Raw genomic sequence first — 27,208 nt, 5'->3', positions numbered from 1 at the left:
TCCCTGTGCTCTTAACTAGGTGCAGCTGGAAAGTGCGAGCGCGCGTTGCCTCATGTGCGAGTCTCTCCATTGGAAATAAAATAACGAACTTGCCTGCAAGTCGCTCACCAGAAGCGCCGCGATGCTCAGAATTCTAAACATAGGTTTCTATTAGGGTGCACAGCCACAATTCTGGACACTTTATGTTTCTGCCGCGCCACAGAGTGGCATCTGAATATTTTCATTTTAAATAACATGCGAATGTGCTTGTCTGGTGAGCTGTGTCAGAGTGTGCGTGGTTATTAGTCCCGTATCGAAGCTCGGCACTTTAAACTAGCACACAGTTGGCTGTAAAACTATACAAAGACACAAATGATTTTGTACTCTCTGCTTGGTCTGTGTTCGAGTCGTACATGTACAGCTGAGTGCTGGGGCCTGTTTCAGAAAGGAGGTTAAGTGAAAACTCAGAGTATTTTAACCCTGAAATGAGTGAAACTCTGGGTTTTCCGTTTCAAAATGGCAGGTTTGTTAAACTCAAGAAATCAGGGTAAGTCAAGCCTGTTTCTGAAAGAAAGGTAACTTTAACTCAGAGTCAGTTACTGTGGTAACTTACTCTGTGAATCTAACCTGGTCCGGAGCAGGTTTTATTCTCTAAACTCAGAGTTTCTGTCGGTCTCCTCCCCTTTTTTAAAGATGAAGCGGTATTTCTCGCATTAGCCTTACGTTTCCACACACCTATTTTAGAGCTCATTTTGGAGATGCCCATAAAAACGATGCAAACGTCATGATTCACATAACTTTTGAAAATACGCATAATAAAACATGTGCATAACTGAGTAGGTAAAACTTTTACTTGATAAGATGCGCATAAACTACGAAGTGCACTTAACAAATTACAGTATGTACATTAAAAAAAGTTTGTTAGAGATGATGATGAAAATGTGTGTGAATGGACAAACCATCAGACTGAGCACACTGCAGAACATCTTAAAAGTTGTTTTAGTCATTCTAAAATGCATTTACTGTTTCATTATTAGTGTATATTATTAATTACCTCCGAGTGTCTGCAGCGTGTCAAGATCTCCCCGTCTGGCTTCAAACGCCCCCACGTGTTCATTGTTTGTCAATTGTCTTCTGAGGCGCAAGTACATTAATTAAATAAAAAATCATTGATGCAGCTTATTCTACCACAGTAAATTCTGTTTTTACTGTTGAAATTTTGTGCAAGTTAATCAGGAAGTGACGACTGTGTTCTCTTCGACTCATCGAATAAAAACGCTGCTTTATTTTTAGGCATTATTCCAGTTTTGCACAAATTTATGTAATAGCCTGTATTTTGATGGAAACACAGCTATTGCCTACATTTTTGTCACACACAGAACATAGTAACATACGAGGCTTGTCCTTTTTTTCATAAATACTTAGCTTAACCTTCGACATGTACTGTTACTAGATTAATGGGATTATTATTCTGTCTAAAAATTATTTTATTACTGCTTACCTTCTTAATGTTATATCAACCTCTATCACTTGATCAATAAAAAGGCAGACACATTACAAGTGCACTCTTAAATCTATTAAAAGTGTATAAAAGTTTAGAAAAAAAGAATAAATGTCACACATTACATTACTTATTTTATTATACTTAAATGTTTAAATACTTAAAATTAAAAATTACGTATTAACTTGAGCAGCTGTTTTCCCATGCTAACTGTCTCTGTTTCACTGATGGTTGCTTCTTTTAAAATATATACACTCATATTTGCTATAACTTTGCATGAGAACATCAAGTTCAGCTGGAGAAAGAAATGGTGATCTCTTTTTTTAAGATGTTGCCATAGTCACTCATAATATCTGCGCTCTATTGATAATGCCTTTTTATAGTCACGGTGTGCGTGCTTAACTCTGAGTTGGTCTACGCAAAGTTGATTGACCCAGCTCAGATCAGCTATTCTGAAACCGAAAACTCAGAGTTTTTAATCTCTCGGTAAATCAACTCAGAGTTCAAGTTTAAACTCCGAGTTGTTTGAACCTCCTTACTGAAACAGGCCCCAGGTCCTCTCACTCATGTTGCTTCTCTCTGTCTTGACTGTCTGTTGCCAAACACAGAGCGGAGGAGCTCTTGGCTCCGCCCCAAGTGTGCCGCAAGCCTGCGTTTGAGTGAAGGTCTCGGCCGTTAGATCGCCCCCTGGGGGCTGGCTGCAGTACAAGTCATAAAGCCCGCCTCCTCCGTGTTATTGAAGGAGACTTGAGCCCAAATAAAAAAAATTATTACACTTGCAATAAAATTTCCCGAAAGATGGTTCTGGTCGATTAAGGCACTGTTTATTGTGCTGACATAGGTGCAGATCTTCATTTTTGCAAACAGTTTGTTTTTAGCAGTAATTTAATGCTGGGCGTGTCATCGTGATTGACAGCTGTGATTGACAGTTTCTCAAAGCGCGGCGTCTGAGCTTCGGCAGAAGACTGAAGTGTTATTATTTGATTTCTGTGTTATTTTACCATGACAAAATGAGTTCAGCAGTAAACTATAGTTTCTGACATACATGATCCTGGTGGAACACTGTTTATTCGCTAAGTTCAGGGCTTTTTTCGGGCTTTATTAGTTTGCTGATACACGCCTAGCCACCCAGATAGCAAAACACAGTTCCGGCTAGATTCTCGCCTGGCGGAGACTTACCCCTCAGAGCTCAGACTGACTACCTCTGCTGGACCTACTCCGGATGCCTGGACTCACTACCCGATTCCAGCCCGAGTCAATCGAGCCAGATGCGGCGGCCGAGCGAGCCGGCGATGCCGCATGCGAGCCGGAATCAGCCCGCGACGCCGCGAGTAGGTTATGCGCTGCGGTCCGGAGCTGGCGCGATTGAATATATAAAACCCTCATATTTGTTAACGTTATTACATCCATTTGTGTTGATATGACATGCTGAGAAGTTCGGGGGGCGTGGTTGATTTTACATAAAGCGTTTGGTTGGAAGCTCGACTCCGCTCATTTTCGCGGCTCCTCCTCTGGCTCCATCAGACAGTCCTTCTGCGCATGTCAAGGCTCCAATTTCAGCAGTCTTTTGCGACAGTTTGTGCCCGTCAAGCAGGCGTTTTGCCCTCAAGGCGTTCAATGGAAAAAAGGGCTGTCGCGTCGTCCATATTTTTTTACAGTCATTGCTCCGCCCCCTTGTTAGGTTTGCCGGGAAGTCAAAACTAATTTTCATGTGAAGCAACATGGCCCTAAAACAGCAACTTGTGTACCCCTTGTGTTTCTTGCACCCCCCCCCCCCCCCCCCCCAAATAACACTTTTTAAAATATTATAATAAACGAATCTGAACTGTGTTTTCAACTGAACCTAAACTGGCAAACTCAGAAAAAACATAATAAATCATAAAAAAGGGGGTAAACTATGTGCCCTTGAAAATTTGACTTTGACAGGTGAAACCTGCAGAAACACTATACATAGACAAACATACACGCCTGAATCATGCATTCACACCGTGTATTTAATACAATTCACCCCCTTTATTGGAAATATACTAGAACCTGGACATTTAAAAATCGATCAGTCTCTCAGCGTTAATGCATTTTACACCGCTGTTTGGTTTATTGAACGTCAGCCGGCCACAGCTACCCGTGTACTTCAGGAGTGTTAGAAAGTCCACCATAGTCCATGATGATGAAACAGGCAGCCACACTTTTCAAACCAGAAAAAGAAATGCAACTCAATTGTCCAATTCATCCGATTTTTAGAAATAAAACCATTTTAAGAGAAGGTACAAGACAGACCACTGACTAAATGTCAAGTTCATTTGTTAATAACACTACATACATTTTAAAAGACCACCATTTAAACATGATTCTCCGTGTGTGAATAAAAAGAAACTTCAAACTGGTAGTAGGATTTATGAGAGGCTGTACAGTGTGCAAAAAAATGACCGTCCGTCATGGCAGGCAAAATCGAAACAATGCAGACCGAAACACTTTTAAGATCTCCGTCATTGAAGCAAAGGCCCTCAGAGTCTTTTAATCTCGTTGGACGACACGAATCAGCCTGCAAACACACGCCTTTAGTCCTCAGTAAATTTGACAACACAAAACTGCACTGCATCACTGACGGTGACACAGTTTGCTCATGACATCCAGTAAGATTACAATAATAATAAAAAGCAGGGAAAGATTCCTGGACATGTTCGAGATGCTGAAGTTACATTACCGTGTTAAAGAGATTTAAATTGATCATCACCAGGACCACACCGAATCTGTGCAGAGTTCAAAAATGCCTTGATTTTAATATTGCATATTTATCAAATACTTCAGACTAGGGCTGGGCGATTTGGCAAAAATCTCAATTATTTTCCATATTGATAACTATATATTTCGATATAAGTTGTTAATGCTTCCAGATTTAAAAGAGTCAACGATGATTAAAGCCACAAAAATTTGAGCGTCCATTAAAGGGCACAACATTTTCGGTCAATACATTTTCGGTGGCAGAAATTTCAGTACATTTCTAATATCAGCACACTCATTGTTGCACATTTCTGCTGTCTGATTGGCTCTTAGATCAATATAGCGTATAAATATCCAGAGCTTATCATGTTATTGACATAAGTTATTGCGATTCGATATAATATCGTTCATCAGCCCAGCCCTACTTTAGGTTAGTTTTATCATGTGCACAGCCACCGATAATCGAAATAATAATAATAAAAACAAACATTTCAATGTTTAAATCCTCAGAATTCAGTAGGTTTTGCCACATAAAATGCAGATTCCTGTACAAGATTAAAATGCTTACATTTATTTCCCCTTGCATATATGTTTCCTCTTAAATAATGTTAAATACTGTGGCTAATTGATCATATGCACAGCTACCAAGAAGGTTTCAATCTTCAAAACTCGGAAGATTTTGCCCTGTAAGATGCACAGATTCCATATGGACCTGACGTTAAGTGTATAACATAATACAGAGATGAGAAAAGAGCCCCAATTAACGAATAATAGAATATTAATCCATACAGCAGGGTGTTTTACTGACTGCCTTTCTTAATTTGTTCTTTATCCCCAAAGCCAGTTTTCAAGCCATTCGTAAGTTCCCCGTCAATCAGCTGGATGACTTTTTTTACACTGTAAAAACGTGATTAAAAAAAAAAAAAGTGAGTAAACCTGTTCCTCTTAAAGCAGGGGTGTCCAATCTCAGTCCTGGAGGTCCGGTTTCGAGCAAAGTTTTGTTCCAACCTCAATCAGATGCACCCAGTCTAGCTAATCAAGCTCTTCCTAGGCTTTCTAGAAACATCTTGCAGGTGTGTTAAGGCCAGCTGGAGTTAAAATCAGCAGGACACCAGCCCTCCAGGATTGAGTTTGGACACTCGTGTCTCAAAGCTACAAGTTGATTTCAGTTATAAAGAAGTCACTGTAAAAAGTGAATAGTTGCTAGTTAATAGTTTAAGTTTACTTAAATTGAGTAACCTTGTTGCCTTATGATTATTAAGTAAACAAACTAAATGTAATGTCTCTTATTTATCAGGGGTCGACACAGCGGAATGAACCGCCAACTTATCCGGCACATGTTTCACGCAGCGGATGCCCTTCCAGCCACAACCCAGTACTGTGAAACACCCATACACTCTCATGTACAGAAACGCCAAGTGGCCTAGCTGGGACTCAAACCAGCAACCTTCTTGCTGTGAAGCGACAGTGCTAACCACTGAGCCACCGTGCAGAGTATGTGCATAATTATAAGTTTTAAGAGTTCCCACTTAGATAATGATTGACTATTTTAGCAGGTTTGGCATGCTGTCCCATGAGAGAACCCTGAGCTCGGAGACCAAGGCTCTCGTCTGGTCAATAAGCATTAAGAGGGATACGTGATCAGGTAGTTCTTGATAACTTCCCAAGAATAGGCCGCCAACTGTGCAAATGTGTACATAATAGCTGCTTGAGGCTAACTTTTGTTACATGTCTTTAGACTGTGGGAGGAAACCGAAGTACCCAGGGAAAACCCACGCAGGCACGGGAAGAACATGCAAACTCTGCGGAGGAAGTGTCGACTGGCTCAGCTAGTGTTTGAACCAACTACCCTCTTGCTGTGGGGCAACAGTGCTAGCCACTGAGCCACCGCGTCGCTCGATCTTAGAACTGAGGAGGAGGAGGGGGGGGGGGGTCTTCCAAAACGAAGATGAGGAATGAGGTTCAGGCGGGATATTTATATGTAAATTTGGAATGATCCGATTGGCTAGTGATAAGGACACAAGTAAAATCCACTTTTTGCTTTTTAAGGCACCGGGTTTACTCACTTTAAGTTAAGTAACTAGTTGCTTTTTACAGTGTAGTAAAATTCTAATCTGGAACTGTTAAGTTGACTTCATTTTTATAATTATGCAGAGTTAATTTACTTAATCATTTTAAGGCAATGGGCTTTCTCTTTTTTTTTTTTTTTTTTTTTAAGCGATATTTCACCCAATTATGAAATTTCTGTCATTATTTATTTAACCTTTATGTTTCTCTCTGCTGAACACCAAAGAAGATATTTTGAAGAACGCTGAAAACCTGTAACCATTGACTTCCAAAGTATGTTCTCTAGTTTAAAAGTCGATGGTTACAGGTTTTCAGCATTCTTCAGAATATCAAATTTATGTTTAACAGAAACGACTCACAAATGTTTAGAACCACCAAGTGATTTTTAACCCTTTGATAAACAAGTTATAAAACAGATATAGAAAAAATAAACTTAAGACGGGTCAATTTGGACTCATGTAGTGCATCAAAGGGTTAAACAGTGAGTCAATTACATTTTTTAAAAGCAAAAGTTCAACCAGAAATGAAAATTCTGTCGTTATTTACTCAAACTCTGTTTCTTTCTTCTTCTAAACACCAAAGAGGATATCCTGAAGAAAGCTGAACATCCCTAACTATTGAGTTCCATAGGATTTTTGTCATAAAAAGTCAATGGTTACAGGTTTTCAGCATTCTTCAAATTATCTTCTTTGATGTTCAGCAGAAACTAAAAGTAACTCACAGATGTTTTTATCTTAAGGGTGATTTTTAATAGTGAGTTGAATTTATGTTTTTGGTGAACTATCCCTTTAAGTAAAGTCAACTAATCGCTGTAGAGGCATCATGTTTACTCACGTTTTTTAAAGTAAATTCAACTTATCACTCAGCAGAGGTGCCCATACTCAGTCCTAGAGGGTTGGTGTCCTGCATAGTTTAGTTCCAGCTTTCTTCATCACACCTGCCTGGATGTTTCTAGTATACATAGTTACAGCTTGATCAGCTGGTTCAGGTGTTTAACCAGGGTTAGAACTAAAATATGCAAGACATCGGCTCTCCAGGACTGAGTTTGGGTACCCCCATTTTAGAGTGGTAGATGCTTCTGAAGGCCTAATTTCTTCAGGAAAATCAGAGGTTTGTGGCTTATCGAGGTAACAGCAGGTGCGCAGAGGAATGATTAACTCAAATAAGAAACTACTGCATTCAAACCACAGCTTCAGACTGGCTGCTGATGGAGCATGTGGGGGATTTTTTTTTCTTGAGAAGTTTTACTCTTTCTCTATCAGTTCAGAATGAGACAGTGCAAAAACAAAAATGATTTCCTATTAGACTTTTTGTCTTGTTTATATTCCAAATATCCCACAATTCCCAAATCAAGCATTTTATAGACAAGCAAAAAATATTTTTGTTTTCAGAAACGTCCAAATTAAGTGTTTTTCCTTAAAAGGTCACGAAACATATATGACTGTCAACATCTCAAAAAATGTGTGTCCATTTCTGCTTTTAAACACTATTAGGACACGTGTATCTCACAAAAAGTGAAAATTGGCTGTTTTCGCGTTATTTCAAGCAAATTATTTCGGTTTAAAATGAATTTTTGTAGCTGCGTCACGGTGATTAAATCCTTACGTGAATTCCAGCGTGGAGACTGGCTGTGTGTACCAGCGAGTACATCGTGACGTCTCTGAGTGTGCTGCATTAATTCATGAGAAAGACTTGGTTCAAACCAATGTGTATGAGGTGCAACTTCGAAGCTATCATGCATATCAATGAAGTTTTTACCCGTTACAGAGTTCAGACGGCAGAGAGATGCTACGTTGTGTTGCCGAAACAAGTGGAAGATAAATTGTTTGAAGACACGGGTCGTCAGTGTTGTGTTTATAAATGTGCTGCAACGAAGGTTTTGTTTTCATTTCCCGCTATGAGAGCACAGCTGGACTCACAAGAGGATTACACTGACACGCGACAGTGTTTGTTAAGAACATTTTTACACAAGAGCTTTTCGCTAGAGATCTGCGCGGGACTAAATTTTGAATCCCGCTCCCGCCCGCACCCGCCAGGTTTTAGCCCGAACCCGACTGTCCCGCTTGTATTAAGAATTTATTGTCCCGCTGCCCGACCCGCCCCCGCTTGTATTAAGAATTTATTGTCCCGCTGCCCGACCCGCCCCGTTTTCTGCCCGCCGCGCCTGATCCCGCTAAAGAGCGGGGGAGACCAAAACCGAAAATCCCCCAGCGCGCGCGCGCACTAACACACACACAAGCACCAAGCAGACACACAGGCGTTTGCTGTTACATCAACTCAAAGGCTTGTAATACCTTGTATCAAGTACCAATGTAATACCAAAAGGTTTTATATAAAGGTATATAAATACTGAGTCGCGCCAGCTCCGGGCCGCAGCGCACATTACTCTCGGGCCGATTCCGGCACGGATGTGGCAGCGTTGGCTCGCTTACGGCCGCCGCATCTGGCCCGATTGATTCGGGCCGGAATCGGGCAGTGAGTCCACAAGCATCCAGAGTCCGGCAGCCGGAGCCGGGCTGAGTGATAAGTCTCCGGCAGGCGAGAATCTAGCCGGAACTGGCCCGAGTGTATTTTGCTATCTGGGAAAGCTTTCTCTCTCTCTCTCATTCACACACGCGCACTAACATACACACACACAAGCACCAAGCACTCACACAGGCAAAGCTCGCTCTCTCGCTCTCTCATTCGCATAGCAATATCCGCGATATTGCTAGACAGCCCGCTCCCGTCCCAAATTAAACCCATTACCGACCGCTCCCGCGATTTATTCGGAAATGCAGACCTCTACTTTTCGCATCTGGAAATGGTGAAATTAGATTTGCCGCTCATCTTCATTTAAAAAAAAAGACACAGTTCCAGTTAGTGTTGATTGACCTGTCTCTACGGATTTGGTAAGTGAGCGATCAGTGTCGTTTGTATACTCAGAGGCAAAGTAAGTTCGCATCGTCGTCAGCAGTACTCTGTTTTTATAGATATATCTTAATCAAAATGATTTAGTTACTAAGTTTACAGTACGTTAATATCAATACAATTTTATCAACTGGAAGGTCTGCTGTAAATGCTGCTATGCGAATGTAAACATGTAAACACCGCAATCAACTTATTACCGTCGTGACAGTTATACTGCGCATTTTGTGACAGGATAGTCTAAACACATGCACTCGGTAGGTAGCATCAGAAAGCTGCTTGTAAGTTACAGAGAAATGCAGAGTTGTTTTTTCTCCTATACAACGTGCGGTATCAAATTCGATTAAAACTACACTCTTCCAGCAGTTCCTCACAACCTATATCTTGTTTTTCATGGGGGACATGCATGAAATGTTCCTGAATGAAAGTGAAAGTGCCAAACTGCAGTTAAAGTCCACAAATTAATAATTTGGCAAATAATTCGATTATATATGTTCATTCTCCACTGCACGGCGATAATTTTGCCTATGATAATCAGCGTGTGCCCAAACGGAAACTCACTTTTATGCAAACCCTTCCCTCTTTACCTCCCCCGACTCACCCACTTTCCTATCTTTTTTAAAACTAGAGGTGTGAAAACACCCTACTGAGACGGTGGGGGTTTCATGGCCCTTTAAAACAATGAAAATAATCTGCCAACGGAGGAAGCAAAATAATCTAGTTTTCACTTTGAAATGGGCTTACTCCATTGGCAGAATTTTTTCATTGTTGTAAGGAAAAACTCACTTAAATTTGACACATCATTTCTGAAAACAAAGACAATATTTTTTGCTTTCTGAAAAATGCTTCTTGATTTAGGAATTTTTAGATATTTGGACTACTAAGTAACAAATGTTTTTTTTTTTTTTGCAATGTAAACAGGCCCAGACAAAATCTGCATGTAGATTTCCACGTAATTGTTATGCAAGTTTATTAAACAAGTTGGCTACAGTCAATTAGGAACAGCTTATTTGAAACCCCTTTTGCAGAAAAGCATTGCAGACTGTGCCTGGGGCCTGATCATAAGGTATTAAATGCATACAAACACACTCAATCAATCTATATCAATCTCTCTCTCTCTCTCTCTCTCTACATATATCAATCTCTCTCTCATTCTCTCATCTGTTTTTGTTCTCCTGCTGAATTAAGTTAAAATGAGTAGCTTTTGTAGTGATACATGCATCCGGTAGACTGCTGATTTACATATTCTTCTTTAAAAATGAAAAGTAAAAAAAAAAAGAAAGTATTAGAAACACAGCTATACAGAGTCTTTAGCTAATCCGAGGAGGAGGAGCGAGGTTTTGGAAGGAGGAGCCCCATGTCCAGATGTGATGCGGTTGGTTAGGAGGTGAGGAGCGTGGTTTAGGTGCTACAGCAGGGGCCTTTGGCGGGCTGTGCTGTTTCTGTTAGATCCACTCCTCTGTTGCGGGCTGTGTTGGCACCTGCGGGCTGGGGCTCGTTCTTCGGGAGCTTCTTTGCTAAGGTGCAGAGACAGACATGGAAGTGTTTAGTAAATAAGAGGAGCGATCTTTTATTAGGTTTGCAAGTGTGCATAAGAGTTTGATCTCCAAATGATGTACAGTTATTAGCCCTCCTGAATTAACAGCCTAATTTCTGTTCAACAGATTATTTTTCAACACATTTCTAAAGATAACAGTTTTAACTAGAAAAGTAAAGTTCGTAGACAAACTTTGTAGTGGCTTAAGAAAGCCTAGCCTGAAAGTTTGAAGTCGTTTTTACAAAGTTTGAAACAGTCGGCATAAATAGAGAAGTACATGTGTGTTAGCTTTCCCAGAGATGGGTTGCGGCTGGAAGGGCATCCGCTGCGTAAAAACTTGCTGCATAAGTTGGCGGTTCATTCCACTGTGGCGACCCAGAATTAATAAGGACTAAGCCGACAAGAAAATGAATGAATAAATGTGTGTTAGCATGTTTCTTGTATGGATAGTGCGATTTGGAAAACAGCCACTAGGTGGTGCGGCAGCCATTTTGGAATTAAAATTCCATTAGAACAACAGCATATTATAAGTCTGTAAAATAAACTATTAAAAGGGCTGGTGATTGTGATAGTAAGTGTTGTATTGGCGTCTTTCAGGTTGTATCTCAGCGTTAATGTGCTTTTTAAATAAATAAAAAACAAAGCAGCTTCTTGCCATCGCGACAGCAATAAGATCCAATGGACAGCCGCAGATCGCTTTCACTTCGAAATGGCAGAATCTGGGGCTGTTGCAATGGAACCTTCTACTGAGTGTCGCCTCTTGGTCATTCTAAGCTCTGGTGTAGATTAAAAAAAAAAAGTACACAACTGAATTGTAATCGAAAAGCAACAAATCACTTTCATCTGTTTCTTTTTGACGATGTACAAAACAACTGTGAGTGTATTGTTTTGATTTATCCTTATAATGTCCTTGATTGATTAATGTAATCCCTGTATTTGTTTATTTATGAAATTTATCTGTATTTTATAATTTCGTTCATTTCTGAAACATCTGAATCTTGAGTTTTGGATGTTTTGTGTAGCCAATGTGGAAAACCCTGTACACCATACATCTGTATGTTAATTTGGAAACTAATAAAAACTAAATAAAAAAAAAGTTATTGAAAAAAATTAAAACTGCTTTTTATTCTAGCCTAAAATAAAACAAAAAAGGCTTTCTCCAGAAGAAAAAATATAGAAAATACTGTAAAAAAAGCCTTGCTTTGTTAAAAAATCATTTGTGAAATGCAAACAATTTCGGAGGAGGGCTAATCATTTTGACTTCAACTGTACTTGCCAGAACCAAAACCAGATATTCCAGGTAGAAAGTTCACAGTTGGGCCCCGAGGGCTCACGCTTAGATTTTTTAGCATTTTGTTTGTTTGAGTGGCATAGATGTGGATCAAAGGTAACGTCTATGATAATATGTAATTGGTAACTCGATGATGTGTGATCTGACATTATGAAGCATGCTGTTCACACAAAAACTGCATCTTGAATCCTTAATTATGAGCCAATTAGACTGCAGTTAAACTAACGCTATATTTGAAGATGTAAACCTAAAAATAACCAATTATGTTTTATTTATTTCTTTATTTATAGTTAGTTATTATACTTATTTACATCTAGCATCTGAAGGGCTTTACTTTGAGAAAACACCTCGGTCCTGGAGGGCCGGTGTCCTGCAAAGTTTAGTTCCAACCCCAATCAGACACACCTGGGCTAGCTAATCAAGCCTTTACTAGGCTTTCTAGAAACATCCCTGCAGGTGTGTTGAGGCAAGTTGGAGCTGAAATCTGCAGGGCAACAGCCCTCCAGGACTGTGTTTGGGCAGCCCTGTTTTAGAACGTCCAATTCAGTTGCCTATGGAGGAAATAACTAGGAATAAAACACAGCAGAAAACAATCAAACTACTTACTCTACAAACAAGTGTGTTCATGACTATACAGACAAAGCAGAATAATACAATATTAAATTATCAGTTTGCAACAGCAGAACGAGCTGTTTTTAACGTCTAAAAATAAATGGAAGTGAATAGCCGCGTTTCCACTATCGCGCCTAAAGCGAGCGAGCCAAGGCCAGTGGCGTTTCCACTGTCACTTCCGGGGCCTAATCGGGCCAAAGCGGGGCTTTCTTGGGGCCAGTGGCTGGCCTTTTTTGGCCCGCCGAATACCTTGGGCCAAAGAGGGCCAGCCAGGACTTCGGGGCGGAGTGAAAGGAGAGGCGGGCACATTTTTCCGATCGCACACGAGTACATGCGCCAAACACATAAACAAACAAATAAATAAATAAGGGAAAGAAAACATCTGGAACAAATTATAGGCTGGGGTCTTTTTTGCATATGATCGCCCTTATGTTTCTCTTTTAAATGTAAGGCTGTTGCATAAAATGATCTTTCTTTGCTGCATTTTGATGTTTCAATAACGCATAATAATCTTTACACCATATTAAAGACACAGCAGACAGTAAAGGTTTTCAAGAGGTTTTGTCAAGTTTAATAAGTGTGTTTTTGCGCGTTTAGATGTCTGTGTATGTGTGTGAGACCGAGGAAAAGAGCGCTCCATTCATAGCTCTGTTGATGCCGCGAGCGGCTTTTTTCTTTTATTTTTATTGTTTTAATTCATTTTGGTGATAATACACTATATGAATACAACAGTAAGACATTAAACTTTACAAATTTCATGTCCACTTTTGTAGGCTCAAAACAATAGTGTCATATCTAGATAAAATAGCCTAAGCTATATTTAAATAATGTAAAGAATTACAAATATCAGATAGGCCTATAATAAAATCACATTAAATAAATAAACCAATATAAAACTAACAAAAGCTATAGCTATAACAATTAGGTACTATATCAAACTGTTTCAAATTTATTGGGATGCATGTTAGGCAGATTCTGTCTAGAGGATGTTATAAAATACATTTTATATCAAGTTATTAACGGAGAATTTTATATATGTGGTGTTATATTATGGATGTGTGCGCTCCCTGCGCTGGGTCCCTCCGTTGGTGGCAAGACCACTGGATTTCAATGCAAATAGTCGGTCATCGAGTAAATTAATATGATGAATGAAAACACACAGGCATGTGCGTATAGACATGCGTTGTACTGCTGTACAGTAACGTGTCATTTGTTTGTTTTGGTTGTCCTAATTTTAATAGTTTCGTGATGATGTGCTTTATCTGCATGATTCTCGCTGAAGTGGGCGGTTTGAGTGACAATCGATTCAGGGGATGGTCAGGGGGCGGGGTTTGCATGACGCGCTGCGAGCTACTAGCCCCACAGTGGAAACGTGACATGATTTCGGCCTCACTGCTCAACCTCTCGGGCGATTGGCCCGGCCTGGCCCGATTTAAGCCCTGGCTCGCACTGGCCTAATAGTGGAAATGCGGCTAATGACACTTGAAGTCTCGAGCCAGACAGATTTAAATGGCTTTGCCCACTCGCAAAGAATAAGGTCAATAGATCAGGGGTCGGCAACCTTTGCAACCAAAAGGGGCATTTTGGTCATTCTCCCTTCAAATAAAATTTGCCCGGAGACCATTTAAATGAATATAACACAATGTAATGTAATTAAGATGTATTTAAATGCCTGACACTGTGACTTCTATTATAGTTTTGGCCTTACAGTGTTTAATTACATGACATTGTTTAATTGACTTTTACCCATGAACTATAGCATTTTCTCATTTAAATTAACCAAAAATAAAGCAATATTTACCAAAATAATATTTATTCTGCATTTCTGAAATTTATGAACTGTAATAAAGAAATTATAAAGAAAAATGCTGTGGTTCAAAGCTTCTATTGAAGTGCAAACAGAAATGAAGGTCTATTTGAGTCTTGTAGACATTCCCAACAAGTGTCTTCACAGAGGGAAAAAAAAACAGATTTTAATAACGACGTAGCAACAGTGTTAATCAGTTTGAGCGTTAACAGCTGTTCAAGGGAGTTATAAATATTATCAAACAGAAATATACACTCACTTTATTAGGTACACCTTACAAGTACCGGGTTGGACCCCTATTGCCTTCAGAACTGCCCTTAATCCTTCGTTGCATGGATTTAACAAGGTGCTGGAAATATTCCTCAGAGATTTTGCTCCATATTGACATGATAGCATCACGCAGTTGCTGCACATTTGTTTGCTGCATCCATGATGTGAATCTCCCGTTCCAACACATCCCAAAGATGCTCTATTGGATTGAGTTCTGGTGACTGTGGAGGCCATTTGAGTACAGTAAACTCATTATCATGTTCAAGTAACCAGAGATAAGTTGTGCTTTATGACATGGCGTGCTATCCTGTTGGAAGTAGCCATTAGAAGATGGGTTCACAGTGGTCATCAAGGGATGGACATGGTCAGCAACAATACTCGGGTAAGCTGTGGCGTTGAACCAATGCTCATTTGGTACTAATGGGCCAAAAGTGTGCCAAGCAAATATCCCCCACACCATTACACCACCACCACCAGCATGAACAGTTGATACAAGGCAGGATGGATCCATGCTTTCATGTTGTTGACTCCCAATTCTGACCCTACCATTCTAATGTTGCAACAGAAATCCTCTTTTATCCCCATTCTGATGCTCGGTTTGAACTGCAGCATATTGTCTTGACCATGTCTTCATGCATTAAGTTGCTGCTATGTGATTGGCTGATTAGAATTTTGTGTTAACAAGCAGTTGGACAGTGTACCTAATAAAGTGGCCGGTGAGTGTATACATGAGGCATAAAACCCAAGAGGCACACAATGATTTAAAACTTATCATCCGCAGCAAAAAAGTGTTTATCAGGGGGGCAGAGCACTGTTAATATATCCATTTAGAATGAATAACACAGTAATTCTTATTGGCCTGGTCAACAGTATATAACTATTTGTCAAAAAAGTAGCCAGTTATTCTGGTTGACAACTTACCGATCGCCATAAAAATCTCACTGACGTTCATTGAAGTCTTTGCCGACGTTTCCATAAAGAGCAAACTGTTGTCATCTGCATATGATTGCGCATCCTGTGTCCGACAGAAAACAAGTGAGGGTTTGAAACTGGAAACAGACAGTTTGTACGCGTCTGAAAGTCTGCGCGGCATGCTTGTTTGTTTCTAAACAGTTCCGCATCTCATTTGTAAAGCCAACAGGAAGCGTCTGCTCCTCTGTGGCTGTTCAAACACCACTAACCTGAAAGTCCAACGCTCTCTTGTTGGCAAGGTCTGCCTTGTTCCCAGCCAAAGCTATTACAATATTTGGACTGGCTTGTCTTTGAAGCTCTTTCACCCAGTTTTTCGCACGTGCAAATGATTCCTAAAAAAAAAAAAAAAAAAAAAAAAGGACAGGGGGAGAGGGGGGGGGGGTAACACATGCATTTAAAGTTACAAAAACTTGTTTTTATCATTTAAGAAATTGCCAAAATTCGTTCTTTCCTATCTTTTGATGATGCCAAGAAATGAATTCATGCTTTTATTTTCTCGCTTTGATTATTGCAATGCTATTTATACTGGTTTACCTAAGGGTTCTATAATGAAGTTGCAACTGATACAAAATGCAGCAGCCAGAGTTTTAATGAAATTGAAGAAACGAGAGCCCATCACACGCGTATTAATAGAATTACACTGGTTACCTGTGCACCAAAAAATAGATTTTAAGAATCTTTTATTGGTTTATAAAGCACTTCACAACATGACACCTTCCTATATTTCCGACTGTTTATCAAAATATAATCCAAACTGTTTGCTGCGCTCTTCTATCGCTGGGCTTTTAGAATTTTACTCCGTAAACCTGATGCGATCTGGCGACACTTCTGTTAGCCATAATGCTCTAAAAATTTGGAACTGTCTCCCTCTTAAAGTGAAAGAATCTCCTAGTATTCATTATTTTAAAAAGCGTGTTAAGACACATCTTTTTAAATTTGCGTATGAATGCACAAGCTTTTAAGGTGTATGCATTTTATCTACATTGTTCTAGGTTTATGTGTGTATGTATGGTGTGTGCTTGCAGATGTATATAGTATATATTGTATATATTTTGTGTACATGAATGCTTTTATCTGAGCATATGTGACAAGTTTATGTGGTCTATTTTAATGCTTTTTTGTTGTTGTTTGTGAGGCACTTTGAGTTGCATGTATGTTGGAAAAGTGCTATACAAAAAAATATTATTATTATTATTATTATTATTATTATTATCTGTATTCGAAGCTTTCTTGTTTGTGCTTAATGTTGTCATTTACATGTTTTTCATAATTATGTTTTTCTGTGATGAGTCCACTTATTATGCTAGCAGTAATTTAGCTAGGAAAACAAATTTCACCCTTTTGTTGACCTGTTGATATATTAAATGGAATGTTTTTTTTTTATTTGTCTATGTTAACACCATTTACTTATGTTAAACATTTGATGCAATTTGTAGTCATTCACTCACAGGGAGGCAGAAAGGACTTTAGAAAGACTCATTTTTACAGGTTAGTTTAAATAAAAATGGCTTGTATGAGGACATTTGTAGTCATTTTACAGTCTTAAAAGATTAAGAAAAAGTACTTGTTGTAAAAAGTGCAGACTGAATGAAGCACGCCAGGACTCACTTCATTTGTGATGTCATACACCACTATGGCCGCCTGTGCTCCTCTGTAATACATTGGGGCCAGACTGTGGTAGCGCTCCTGGCCAGCTGTATCCCAGATCTCAAACTTCACCGTTGTGTCATCCAGACATAATGTTTGAGTCAAGAAGGCGGCTAATGGAGACAGACAGACATGCATTAGATTATAGGGCTACTCCATTTTGGGGAAAAAATCACGATTATTTTGGTCATAATTGAAATCACGATTATTCAAAACCATTACTGTTAAAGTCAAAATTATTAGCGCTCCTGAGAATTTTTTAAAAAATAAATATTTCCCAAATGATGTTTAACAGAGCAAGGAATTTTAACAATATTTCCCCTTATATTTTTTCTTCTAGAGGAAGGCTTTTTTATTTTTATTTTGGCTAGAATAAAAGCAGGTTTAAAAATTTTGAAACCCATTTTAAAGTCTAAAATATTAGCCCCCTTAAGCAATATATTTTTTTGATTGTCTGCAGAAGAAACTACTGTAATACAATGACCTGCCTAATAACACTAATTAAGCCTTTAAATCACACTTTGAATCTGAATGCTTGCATTTTGAAAAAATATCTAGTCAAATATTATGTGCTCTCATCATGACAAAGATAAATTAGATCAGTTATTATAAAAGTGTTATTAAAGCTATTATGTTAAGAAATCTTCTTTCCATTAAACAGAAATTGGGGGGAAAAGGGTTGCTAATATTCAGGAGGGCTAATAATTCAGACTTCAACTGAGTTATTTTCCACCCTGCAAAGGAAAGAGAAATTAAAACAATAGAATAAAATATAAAACAAACTGTGCTTAAAGCATCTTCACTTTAAGAAACACTTTAGCTACAAAAGTTCTTCAGTCAAGAGCAGAGGCATGTTCTCCATTTGTTGTTTGATTAATAATCAGAAAAACAGGCGGCAGAAGGATTATAGCGCGCTGTCTCTTTAATAGTTTAGAGAATCTCAACTCGTTTGTTTATTACACAAATGATGGTTGACATGAATCAGACAGAATCATGCGGTCTTTCGCACTTTTAAGAGCAACACGTGTACAACTGGAAAGGGGGCGGTAAATGATGCAATAATCGTTTATCTCGATTAATGATTTTTCATAATCGTTGGAAGGCATAATCGAAATTGAATTTTCGATTAATTGCACAGCCCTATTAGATTATATACAGACAGCATCTGGTAACTGCTTATAATTAAATCTGGGCTGTGTGAAATGTAATATTTATAATCTTCAGAGTTGGGTGTAACGCGTTCCACAGTAAAGTGTTACTGTTTTTTAAGGGCGTACTTACACTATGTGCAGTTGCCTTGAACCGGGACGAAGCACGTTTGTCCCCCCCCTCCCGTCTCCCCTGACGGCCCACACTCACATTGCACTGGCGCCTGAGCATGCTTACGTCATCGATGATGCGCTGTTCAGTGAGAAGTGATCTCGCTCAGCACTGTGGAGATTTCTTTAGTTGTATCGTTTTAGTCGTTTAGGATGCAGTGACACCCTTAAATATTTTGCCGAATAGATCAGCCACTTTTGACGCTAATAAACAATCATAAAGTCATCGTGCTGCAGGAGCAGCTGTCATGCAGTGAGGGGTTTGCGTCTTTAAAAAAAACTGTGACAGTTTGCATTCATTGAACAGTAAGGACCATCTTTAACAACAAGCGAGAACCATCCATAACAACGAGCGAGTCAAATTTCTCTCTTCTTCTTTCTAAACTTCTGTCAGAAGTTTAAAGTTGTGTAGCGCCATCTAATGTCAAGGAGTGGTTTTGCATACTCCTCTGCTGGACGCCAGTGAAAATCACTTGGGTTTGAATCCGGAAAAACGTCTCAAATTGCTGACGATAAACGTAAACGAAAAGCATCTCTGTGTACGAGCCTTCTGAATGTTTAATAAACACTCATAAAACAGTCCCTTAAAAGTCACGTCTCGTCTTTAGTTTCCGGCTCAGGCGCCCAAGTGAACCGCGCTCTGGCACACCTCTTCCAACCAGGCCAGGGCCAGCCAACACTTCTCAAACTATCTGGGAAACGGGCCTGGTTCGAATAGCACAGTGTGAGTACACCCCCAATTAAATTTTTGGGGAACTCAGTAATGTAACAAATTAAATTGTTTAATTTGTGTAATCTGACTAAAGTTACTAAAGTCAGAGTAATTGCATTGTAACTATTTAGAAAACAATATTTGCTTTTTGTTTTTTTTAAATCTTGTTTTTCTGCAGTGACAGTTAATGAGCATTCGCTTTTAAATTTCTGGAGAATTTGAGCTGAAATAAGTGCTGAAATAGTTGCTGACGAAAGCGGAAATCAAAAGAACTTTTGACTGCTTTTAACTCTACCAGCAACTTGTTCAAGCACAGAAAGCATTTTAAAACAATACTCGTCGAAAAGGAAGACACCGGTGCCCAAAAAAGCAGCGGTCCAACTCAATCTAAACAAGCTAAATTTAATTTTTGTGAAGGATCGGGAGTGAAGGTAACTTCTGAAAATATTAAGAGATGCATAGCTGCTTATGGGGCCGTTCACATATCTCGTCTTAGTGCACAAGTTCGTTATTTCCTTCAGGAGGTGCACAGCAATGGGCATGCGGCGTGCAATTGGCGCAACACACTCAAATATTCCAGATTTAACGTATTCCACATTTGAGCATTTACAGTTTGTCTCCACAACTGCAGATATAGTATGTTTTTCCTACTATGAATGTCAATTATTACAGGCATCCAGTTTTCAAAAGAGCAACCCAAAAAAGACAACCTTGGAACAAGTGAAGATTAAGTAAATAATGAGAGAATTTCTAGTTATTTTATCTTTAAGTCTTTTGAATTTGTCAAGCTTCTGTGTTAAACACATTGAATTGTTTTTTTCAGCGAATATTAAATTACATTGTATTTTTTTGTATGTTTTAAAAGTTACCTCATATAAAAAGTAATCAGATTACCAATAACTTTACCTTGAAGTAATTAGTTAAGTAATCAAATTACAATTCTCCAGTGGTAAACGGTAATTTGTCAGATAACTTTTAAGTAATTTACCCAAAACTAATGCTGCGTTCACACCAGACGCGGAACGCGCGGATAAATTGCGCTATTTGCGCGTAAATAGCCGCGTAAACATTTGAGTTTACTCACTTCATTTGCGCGTCGAATCCGCTTCATTCGCACGTCAAATTCACTTCAGAACAGACGCGGATTCGCATGATGGGCAGGGCTTCTGTCTGCCCGGTGACTCTAGCTTCATAGCTAAATAGCTAACATGGATTTTATTGAGAAAATAACTGTTTATGTGCTTTATGAAGGCTGAAAAACAGCGTCGATACGTTTAGGGCCGTGTCTGAGTCCACTAGATCATTTCAGAGGTGGAGCTCTGTGAGAACTCCAGCTCTGTGAGTTCATCAACTTCTCCAGAAACTTAACCTGGATGACGGAGGCTTTCAGCGGTGCTTCTGACTGAGCCCAGCCCAGTTTGATGAACTTTTTGTCGGTGTCGGCTGGAGGATTTCCCCCGATACTCCAACAACAGATGTACATCTAAATCTCGCCCCCACAAGAACAAGCTCCTGATTGGTTAACCTGGCGCGAATGTCCGGTAAAGTTCAGACTTTCGAACTCAAGCAATTCTCGCGAAATGCACATTAAACGTGCAAAACGCTCAATTCGCGCATATCGCGCTGCAGGATGCCTATTCACGCGTTTGCATTAACTTAACATGTTAATCACTCGTGCTTGACGCGCGTTCCGCATCTGGTGTGAACGCAGCATGACAATCACAATTTAAACTTCGTATGGAGACATACGAGATTATGAATGTATATTAAATATATAGAAAAAACTAAATGTAATAAACACAATGTGCATATCTGTCTAACCTATTTGTAATATCTTCTATTGTCACATTTTTTAAGGAATATCACAATTTTAACAGCAAACTTCTGTAAAACCTCTCAAATAAAGGGAATTGTTACTTTTTACTTGACAATCTTATGATTAATTAAATTGTACATTTAATTGTAATCTTATTTGCATTTTATTAAATCCAAACAATTAACAAAAAGGGCATGACTCTAAAATGAAAACTACTTGCTCTTGTAGTATTTCATAGTGCTCTGATGATATAGTTCGTACATACTTTCCTTAAGAACATTAAAGGTATCAATTAACTAAATACCGTTCCATTAAGCATTTCTTTAATAATTTTTAAAACCTTACTTTACTTCTTAAGACATGTAAACAACAGGCAATGAAGCGTTTGTCTTACCTCCTATTGTGCTTTCCTGAAACTCATGAAACTGTCCTTTTACAAAGCGCAGCACTAGACTCGACTTCCCCACAGCAGACTCTCCCAGCAGCACTAATTTGAACTGACAGATTTTGTTGCCGGTGTTCGGCCCGTTAGGTCTCGTTGCTCCACCTCTTCCTGCCATGACCCAAAACCCCAATCTCCTGTACTGAAGTCAAGACGGTCACTACCAGATCTGCACAAACAGACATTAATAATCTAGTATCAATCCTCATTTAGGAACACTACTACGTAATTTAATATATATCAGGGGTGTCTTGGTTGACTCAATACATCCTGAGGTAAACCATTTATGTACAGTGCTAAGCATATATGAGTACACCCCTCACAAATCTCTCTTTTAAATTTATATTTTCTATAGGATGATGCTTTATAATAGTTAATTTGTGCATATGCATTAGATTAGTCAGTAGTGAAGCCAAACTTGAGGCTAATCTAGCAAAAAAAATCAAAAGAACAGTCCAAATATTAGTAGTCCAAATGTATATGTTAGGAAAAAATATTAAATGCAAATTTTAAAAAGAGGAAAAATCAAGAGATACCAAAAATATATAAAGTTTTGTTTTTGCAATATTTTGCATAAATTTAAATGTTTTTTATTATTATTTCTAAAGACGTTTGATGACTAAAATATTATTTTAATAAATATATCTATTTAATAAATCTGTTTTGTTCAAATGCACCAAAATATATTATCTATATTCACTGAGAAATTTATAAAAAAAAAAAAATGGGGTGTGCTTATTTATTCTGAGCACTTTATATACTGTAGACAGAAATTAATATGCCATCTTCCATATTATGTAATAAGCAAAAACATGACAAAAAGACTGGGACTGTTCAAAAGACGCAAGTTGTAGAACAAACTAAATGTAATATACGAGAGGGGTCATAGAAACAGTATCTATCTATTGTGTTGGTCATGCCATTAATTACTTGTCAATTCGGTCTCATGATTAATTCACAGACAACAGACATTGTTCAGGAACTGCCAGTCTGTTAAGCTTTAAATATCCTTTGTGCTTTGACCCAAAAAGCCAGTGACGTCTGTCTTGTGTCTATAAATGGCATCCAAATAAAAACAAAGCCATGCTGGGCACACTATAGCTTACAAAATACTAAAGAGACCATATTATGGAAGCCCCTTTATAGTACCCAAGCAAAACCACAATGGAAATAAAAATTATTAATCAATTATAATTAACTTTTTACTCCGAACTATATTTAATTAGTACTGCACAATATCCAGATAAAACAATAAGAATCGGAGACACATAAATTCATCGTTTTGCAGAATTGGTTTTCCAGCGTTTTCTTTTTCTTCCTCCTTATTTTGACTTACCTTTTTGAGCATATGTGCCAAAATAACATTTGGAATTTGGATACAAGTTTTTTTTCTTTCAGATTTGGCTGCATATTTTAAATACTTTATGAAAGAAATAATAAATAGTAAGTAGAATACAAAACTGTGAGGAGTTGTTCGGGTATTCTGTGCATAAACAAATTCTGTGATAAGCACTTACAATGTACACTATTGAAACAACACACTATTCAAACTCAGCCCTCTTTAGTCTCTTTGCTTCAATAGTTAACTAACTCCCAAAGTCTACTCGACATAATATGCTATAAATATACTTTATATATAACCCTGTTTACATCTGATGTGAGATAAAAAGTATGAGGCAGAGTGACAGTGCAAAACACACGTCATATCCATGATCAATCAGCACGTATGATAGTTTATAACCCATTCAAACTAAAAAGCGATGCATTGTCATTTATTTGCACGTAATATTAGATTTATTAGTAGATGATCCAATAAAATGAACATGGCTGATAAAATTACAATTTTTTTCTTAAAAGTTAGCTTAATCTCCTCAAAACAAACAGTATGTTTTAAAGGCTGATTTTGTGTTTACAGAACAAATCTGTGGGTATCTTCCACTTCTGACAGAGGGTAAAATAAATGCACCGCCACTTAATTATTCAAATGGAAAATGTATTTAGTGTCATATGAAGCTCGAGCTACATGTTAGCTTGTGATGCTAACTGTGCTAATTATATTAAATGTTCCGCTGTTGTTGTCTGTAATACACACATGTAAACACACACTCAGCTCAGTGACAATCGTGTTCCGATCGTCTCAGTGACACTTTAACCGGTCTGTCAGAAGACTCAGATGCTCCGGTTCAAATGGTTACGGAAAGCTAATGGTGCTAACGTTAATGCTAAGAAAAAAACAGGCCGCGCGCTCTGCGCGCACACACAAACCTGAGCGTGACACCATGTAGAATAAACCATTACAAATCAAGAAACACATAAATAGCTGAAAAACAATGTGGTTTACTTTAATAACAACATCGCTAAATCTATATAACGGTAAAAATGTTTAAAGCCCAAAGAATCGTACCTTCCTCTAGGTTCCTCCCAACTTCCCCTTTTGCGTCAAAACTGATGATGACGGATCGAATGACTGGATCTGACGTCAGACGCGTTGAACAGAAATCGTCCAATCAGAACATTCTGATGTATTTTTTTGTTTGTTTTCATAACACAGTGGATTATAATTTTGTGTACCTATTTTGTTAGTTTATTATTATTATTATTATTATTATTATTATTATTATTATTATTATTATTATTATTGTATTATTATTATTATAAATGTATATTATTATACATAGTCTCCACTTCACTTCCTAATCTGCAATTGCCTCTTTGAATATCACACTAACTGTACAAAAAAAAAAAAAAAAAAAAAAAAAAAATACTACTAACACTTCCCTTCTTAGACTTTATAGACCTGAAACTTGCCTTTAGTACTTATTCATTGTTGCTCTTAGTTGTGTAAATTGCTTCCTTGTCCTCATTTGTAAGTCGCTTTGGATAAAAGCGTCTGCTAAATGACTAAATGTAAATGTAAATGTAATATAAAATGTATGAATCGTTTAACTTTTGAAAGTCATTCAAGTCGTGCAGCAGTACTTATATCTGTATCTGTTCTGTTTATTACGCTTTTGAAACACAATTTATTAAAGCACTATAGAAAACTTAAAACCAAGAATATATTTGTATATATTTCCCCCCAGTTAAAAGCACATTTGAAGCTTATACTTTAGTTGTATGAAGATAACAGATATAACAGTTAAATGTTTATATGGTAAATTGTTTTTAGACTTGTATTCTGACAGGACGTCTGACGGCTTCATTATAAGTACTGTGACGCTGAGTTTCCTCCAGCGCGTTGTCAGGTAACGGAACGTAAACAAACACTGTCTGTCTGCGGTGTGTTTGTTTTTGTGAGGTTTTAGACATAGAGTTGTAAATAAGTGCCGGCATGAGTGTCATTGAGCGGAATTCGTCCACCCGGAGACGCAGAGACGCGTTTCCATCCATCCGTGCGGTATGACTAATGTTTTTTAAAAGTTTTGATCTTTATACACATTTCTCGAAATATTAAGTAATGCCCTGTTGTTGTTTTTTTCACTTAAAGGCTGGAAAGCTCATTCCAATAGGTGACAGAACTAAGTCTTGTCTGCAAGAAATTACACCAAGGGTGGGTTATTCATTGTAACCATCGTGTTTTCATATGTTCGTTTTAAAATATAACATTTTCTTTGTTATAATGTTGTTATTATCAACACTAAACGTTTCTGTACATGTATTCCATTCATTTATTTGTTTTACAGACTGTAACTCCACCAATGGTTAGAAAGTTTGTTCATTCTTTGCGGCCTCCTGTTGGGTCAGTTCGGGTCTTTCATGGAAGAGCAAATGACCCTGACATCGCCACCACTCTAGTTCATGGCGTGAACACTATATCGTCCATTAATGTAAGAAGACATTATCTCAAAATCCTTTTAGTAGTTGTACAGCAGGTGTCACCAACATGGTGCCCGCGGGCACCAGGTAGCCCGCGAGGATCTCATATGTTGCCCGCAGGCCTGTTCTAAAAATAGCTCACCATAGCGCCACTCACCAGTAAGCTTCATCTAATATAGAAGAATCATTTAAAATGTAAATATTTGCAGAGATATATAAAAATAAAGTGTTGCACATTGAAACATTAAATACAGGGTATTTCCTACCCTGTTAAATCATTGTTGATAACTTTTGTGAGAATCATTAACATGATCAGTGTCTTCACATGGATGAATATTATTAATTATTACCAAAAACATAAAGTGTAATTACAAGTAAATTGAGCAAATTTGTTATTTGAGAAGTGTTTATCAAACTGGTAGCAATCTGTACCCAAGAAGTAGCTCTCAGTTTCATAAAGGTTGGTGACCCATGTTGTACAGTAAGTGCATGTTCCCGTTACTTGATATTCAAGTCTTTGTAATTTTTTTTTTTATTTTATTATTATTATAATTTTTTTTTTTGTGAATCTCACAAGGCTAAGCAGGGTGCGAATTATACATGACGATCAGGGGGGTCAACTTTTTCGGTAATGTTAGTTTTTGTAATAACATTACACACTTCAGTGAATCAAATATATGTATTTGTTTAACTACATCTACTTTATTAATAAAACGTATTTAAGTGTTCAGTGTTTTGTGGGATATTGTGTGTATTCTGACCTAGTATCCGATTAGACACTTCTGAGGTTACTGTAAGTCAAACTATGTAACTTGACGTGAATTTACTTTTAGTCTTGTAAAGTTAAGTTGTCTATCGGTGCTCTAGATCTGCCGGTTTCAGACCATTGGATGAGATAAGATGAGACTGATTGGCGCAATTATGTGGTATGAATCATTATAGTGGTCGAATGTATATTTATATTATTAATTATTATTTTTATTAATTCATTCATTAATTTTGTTTTCGGCTCAGTCCCTTTATTAATCAGGGGCCGCCACAGCGGAATGAACTGCCAACTTATTCAGCATATGTTTTACGCTGTGGGTGTTCTTCCAACTGCAACCCAGCACTGGGAAACATCCATACACTCTCACTCCCATTTATACACTACAGTCAATTTAGCTTACCCAGTTCTCCTATATCGCATGTGGTTGGACTTGTGGGGGAAACCAGAGCATCCGGAGGAAACCCACGCCAACACAGGGAGAACATGTAAAACCCCATGAAATGGGAGAAATGCCACTGACTCAGCGAACCAGCAACCTTCTTGCTGTGAGGCAACAGCGCTACCCACTGCTCCACCCCTATTTATTTTGTATATTAATTTCAATTATTAACATTATTATTTGAAATACAAAGCAGAGCAAATTATTTCTCAATAAGAGCTGGGGGATACATGTTGTTTTGATGTCCTTCGTGGGAGGATCAAGTGTTAATTAGGGGGGTCAATCCCCCTCAAACCCTCTAAGTCACACCATGTGAGTAGGCCCTAAGAGTCTGTTAACAACAACAACAAAATAGCACCAAACAAGCCCCCTATGAAGGGAAAGCAGGGTTTAAATCAGTATTTGCAAGGTTTGCCTTATGAAAAACATAAAATATAATATAACAATAATCATTCATTCATTCGTTTTCTTTTTGGCTTAGTTCCTTTATTAATCTGGGGTTGCCACAGAGGAATGAACTGCTTACTTATCCAACACGTTTTTACGCAGCGGATGCCCTTCCTGCTGCAACCCATCACTGGGAA

At 38.2% G+C, this 27,208-nt stretch overlaps 2 protein-coding genes across 3 annotated transcripts in view; one reads left to right on the top strand and one right to left on the bottom strand.

Moving 5' to 3' along the window:
• Window positions 1–10,069: 10,069 nt before the first annotated feature.
• Window positions 10,070–24,053, bottom strand: rab5ab (RAB5A, member RAS oncogene family, b). 2 transcript variants are annotated; one of them, NM_200970.1, is given in 6 exon segments: window positions 10,070–10,692; window positions 15,614–15,707; window positions 15,874–15,996; window positions 17,273–17,424; window positions 21,553–21,769; window positions 24,005–24,040. In NM_200970.1, coding segments are annotated over 5 exon segments (651 nt in total). In that variant the 5' UTR covers window positions 21,719–21,769; window positions 24,005–24,040; the 3' UTR covers window positions 10,070–10,576.
• A 797-nt stretch (window positions 24,054–24,850) lies between these two features.
• The window catches only part of efhb (EF-hand domain family, member B), a 16,778-nt gene continuing 14,420 nt past the window's right edge, over window positions 24,851–27,208 (top strand). Inside the window, exons 1-3 of the mRNA NM_001201489.1 lie at window positions 24,851–24,997; window positions 25,088–25,150; window positions 25,284–25,427. Of these exons, the coding sequence (NP_001188418.1) occupies window positions 24,932–24,997; window positions 25,088–25,150; window positions 25,284–25,427 (273 nt within the window). The 5' untranslated portion in view covers window positions 24,851–24,931. The remainder of the gene's footprint in view (window positions 24,998–25,087; window positions 25,151–25,283; window positions 25,428–27,208) is intronic.

Source organism: Danio rerio, chromosome 16, assembly GCF_049306965.1.
Source record: "Danio rerio strain Tuebingen ecotype United States chromosome 16, GRCz12tu, whole genome shotgun sequence".
Lineage (NCBI taxonomy): Eukaryota > Metazoa > Chordata > Actinopteri > Cypriniformes > Danionidae > Danio > Danio rerio.
The sequence above is the reverse complement of the archived record's forward strand: the minus strand, read 5'-3'. Positions and strand labels throughout refer to the sequence as shown.

Bases quoted from the DNA above. Each gene is read 5' to 3' on its own strand.
- rab5ab (XM_073924742.1), bottom strand. From the start codon at position 21,718: ATGGCAGGAAGAGGTGGAGCAACGAGACCTAACGGGCCGAACACCGGC. The intron at 17,425-21,552 runs GTAAGACAAACG...TGTCTCCATTAG, and splicing joins TCAGGAAAGCACAATAGGAG to CCGCCTTCTTGACTCAAACA. The intron at 15,997-17,272 runs GTGAGTCCTGGC...TTTTTTTTTTAG, and splicing joins TGTATGACATCACAAATGAA to GAATCATTTGCACGTGCGAA.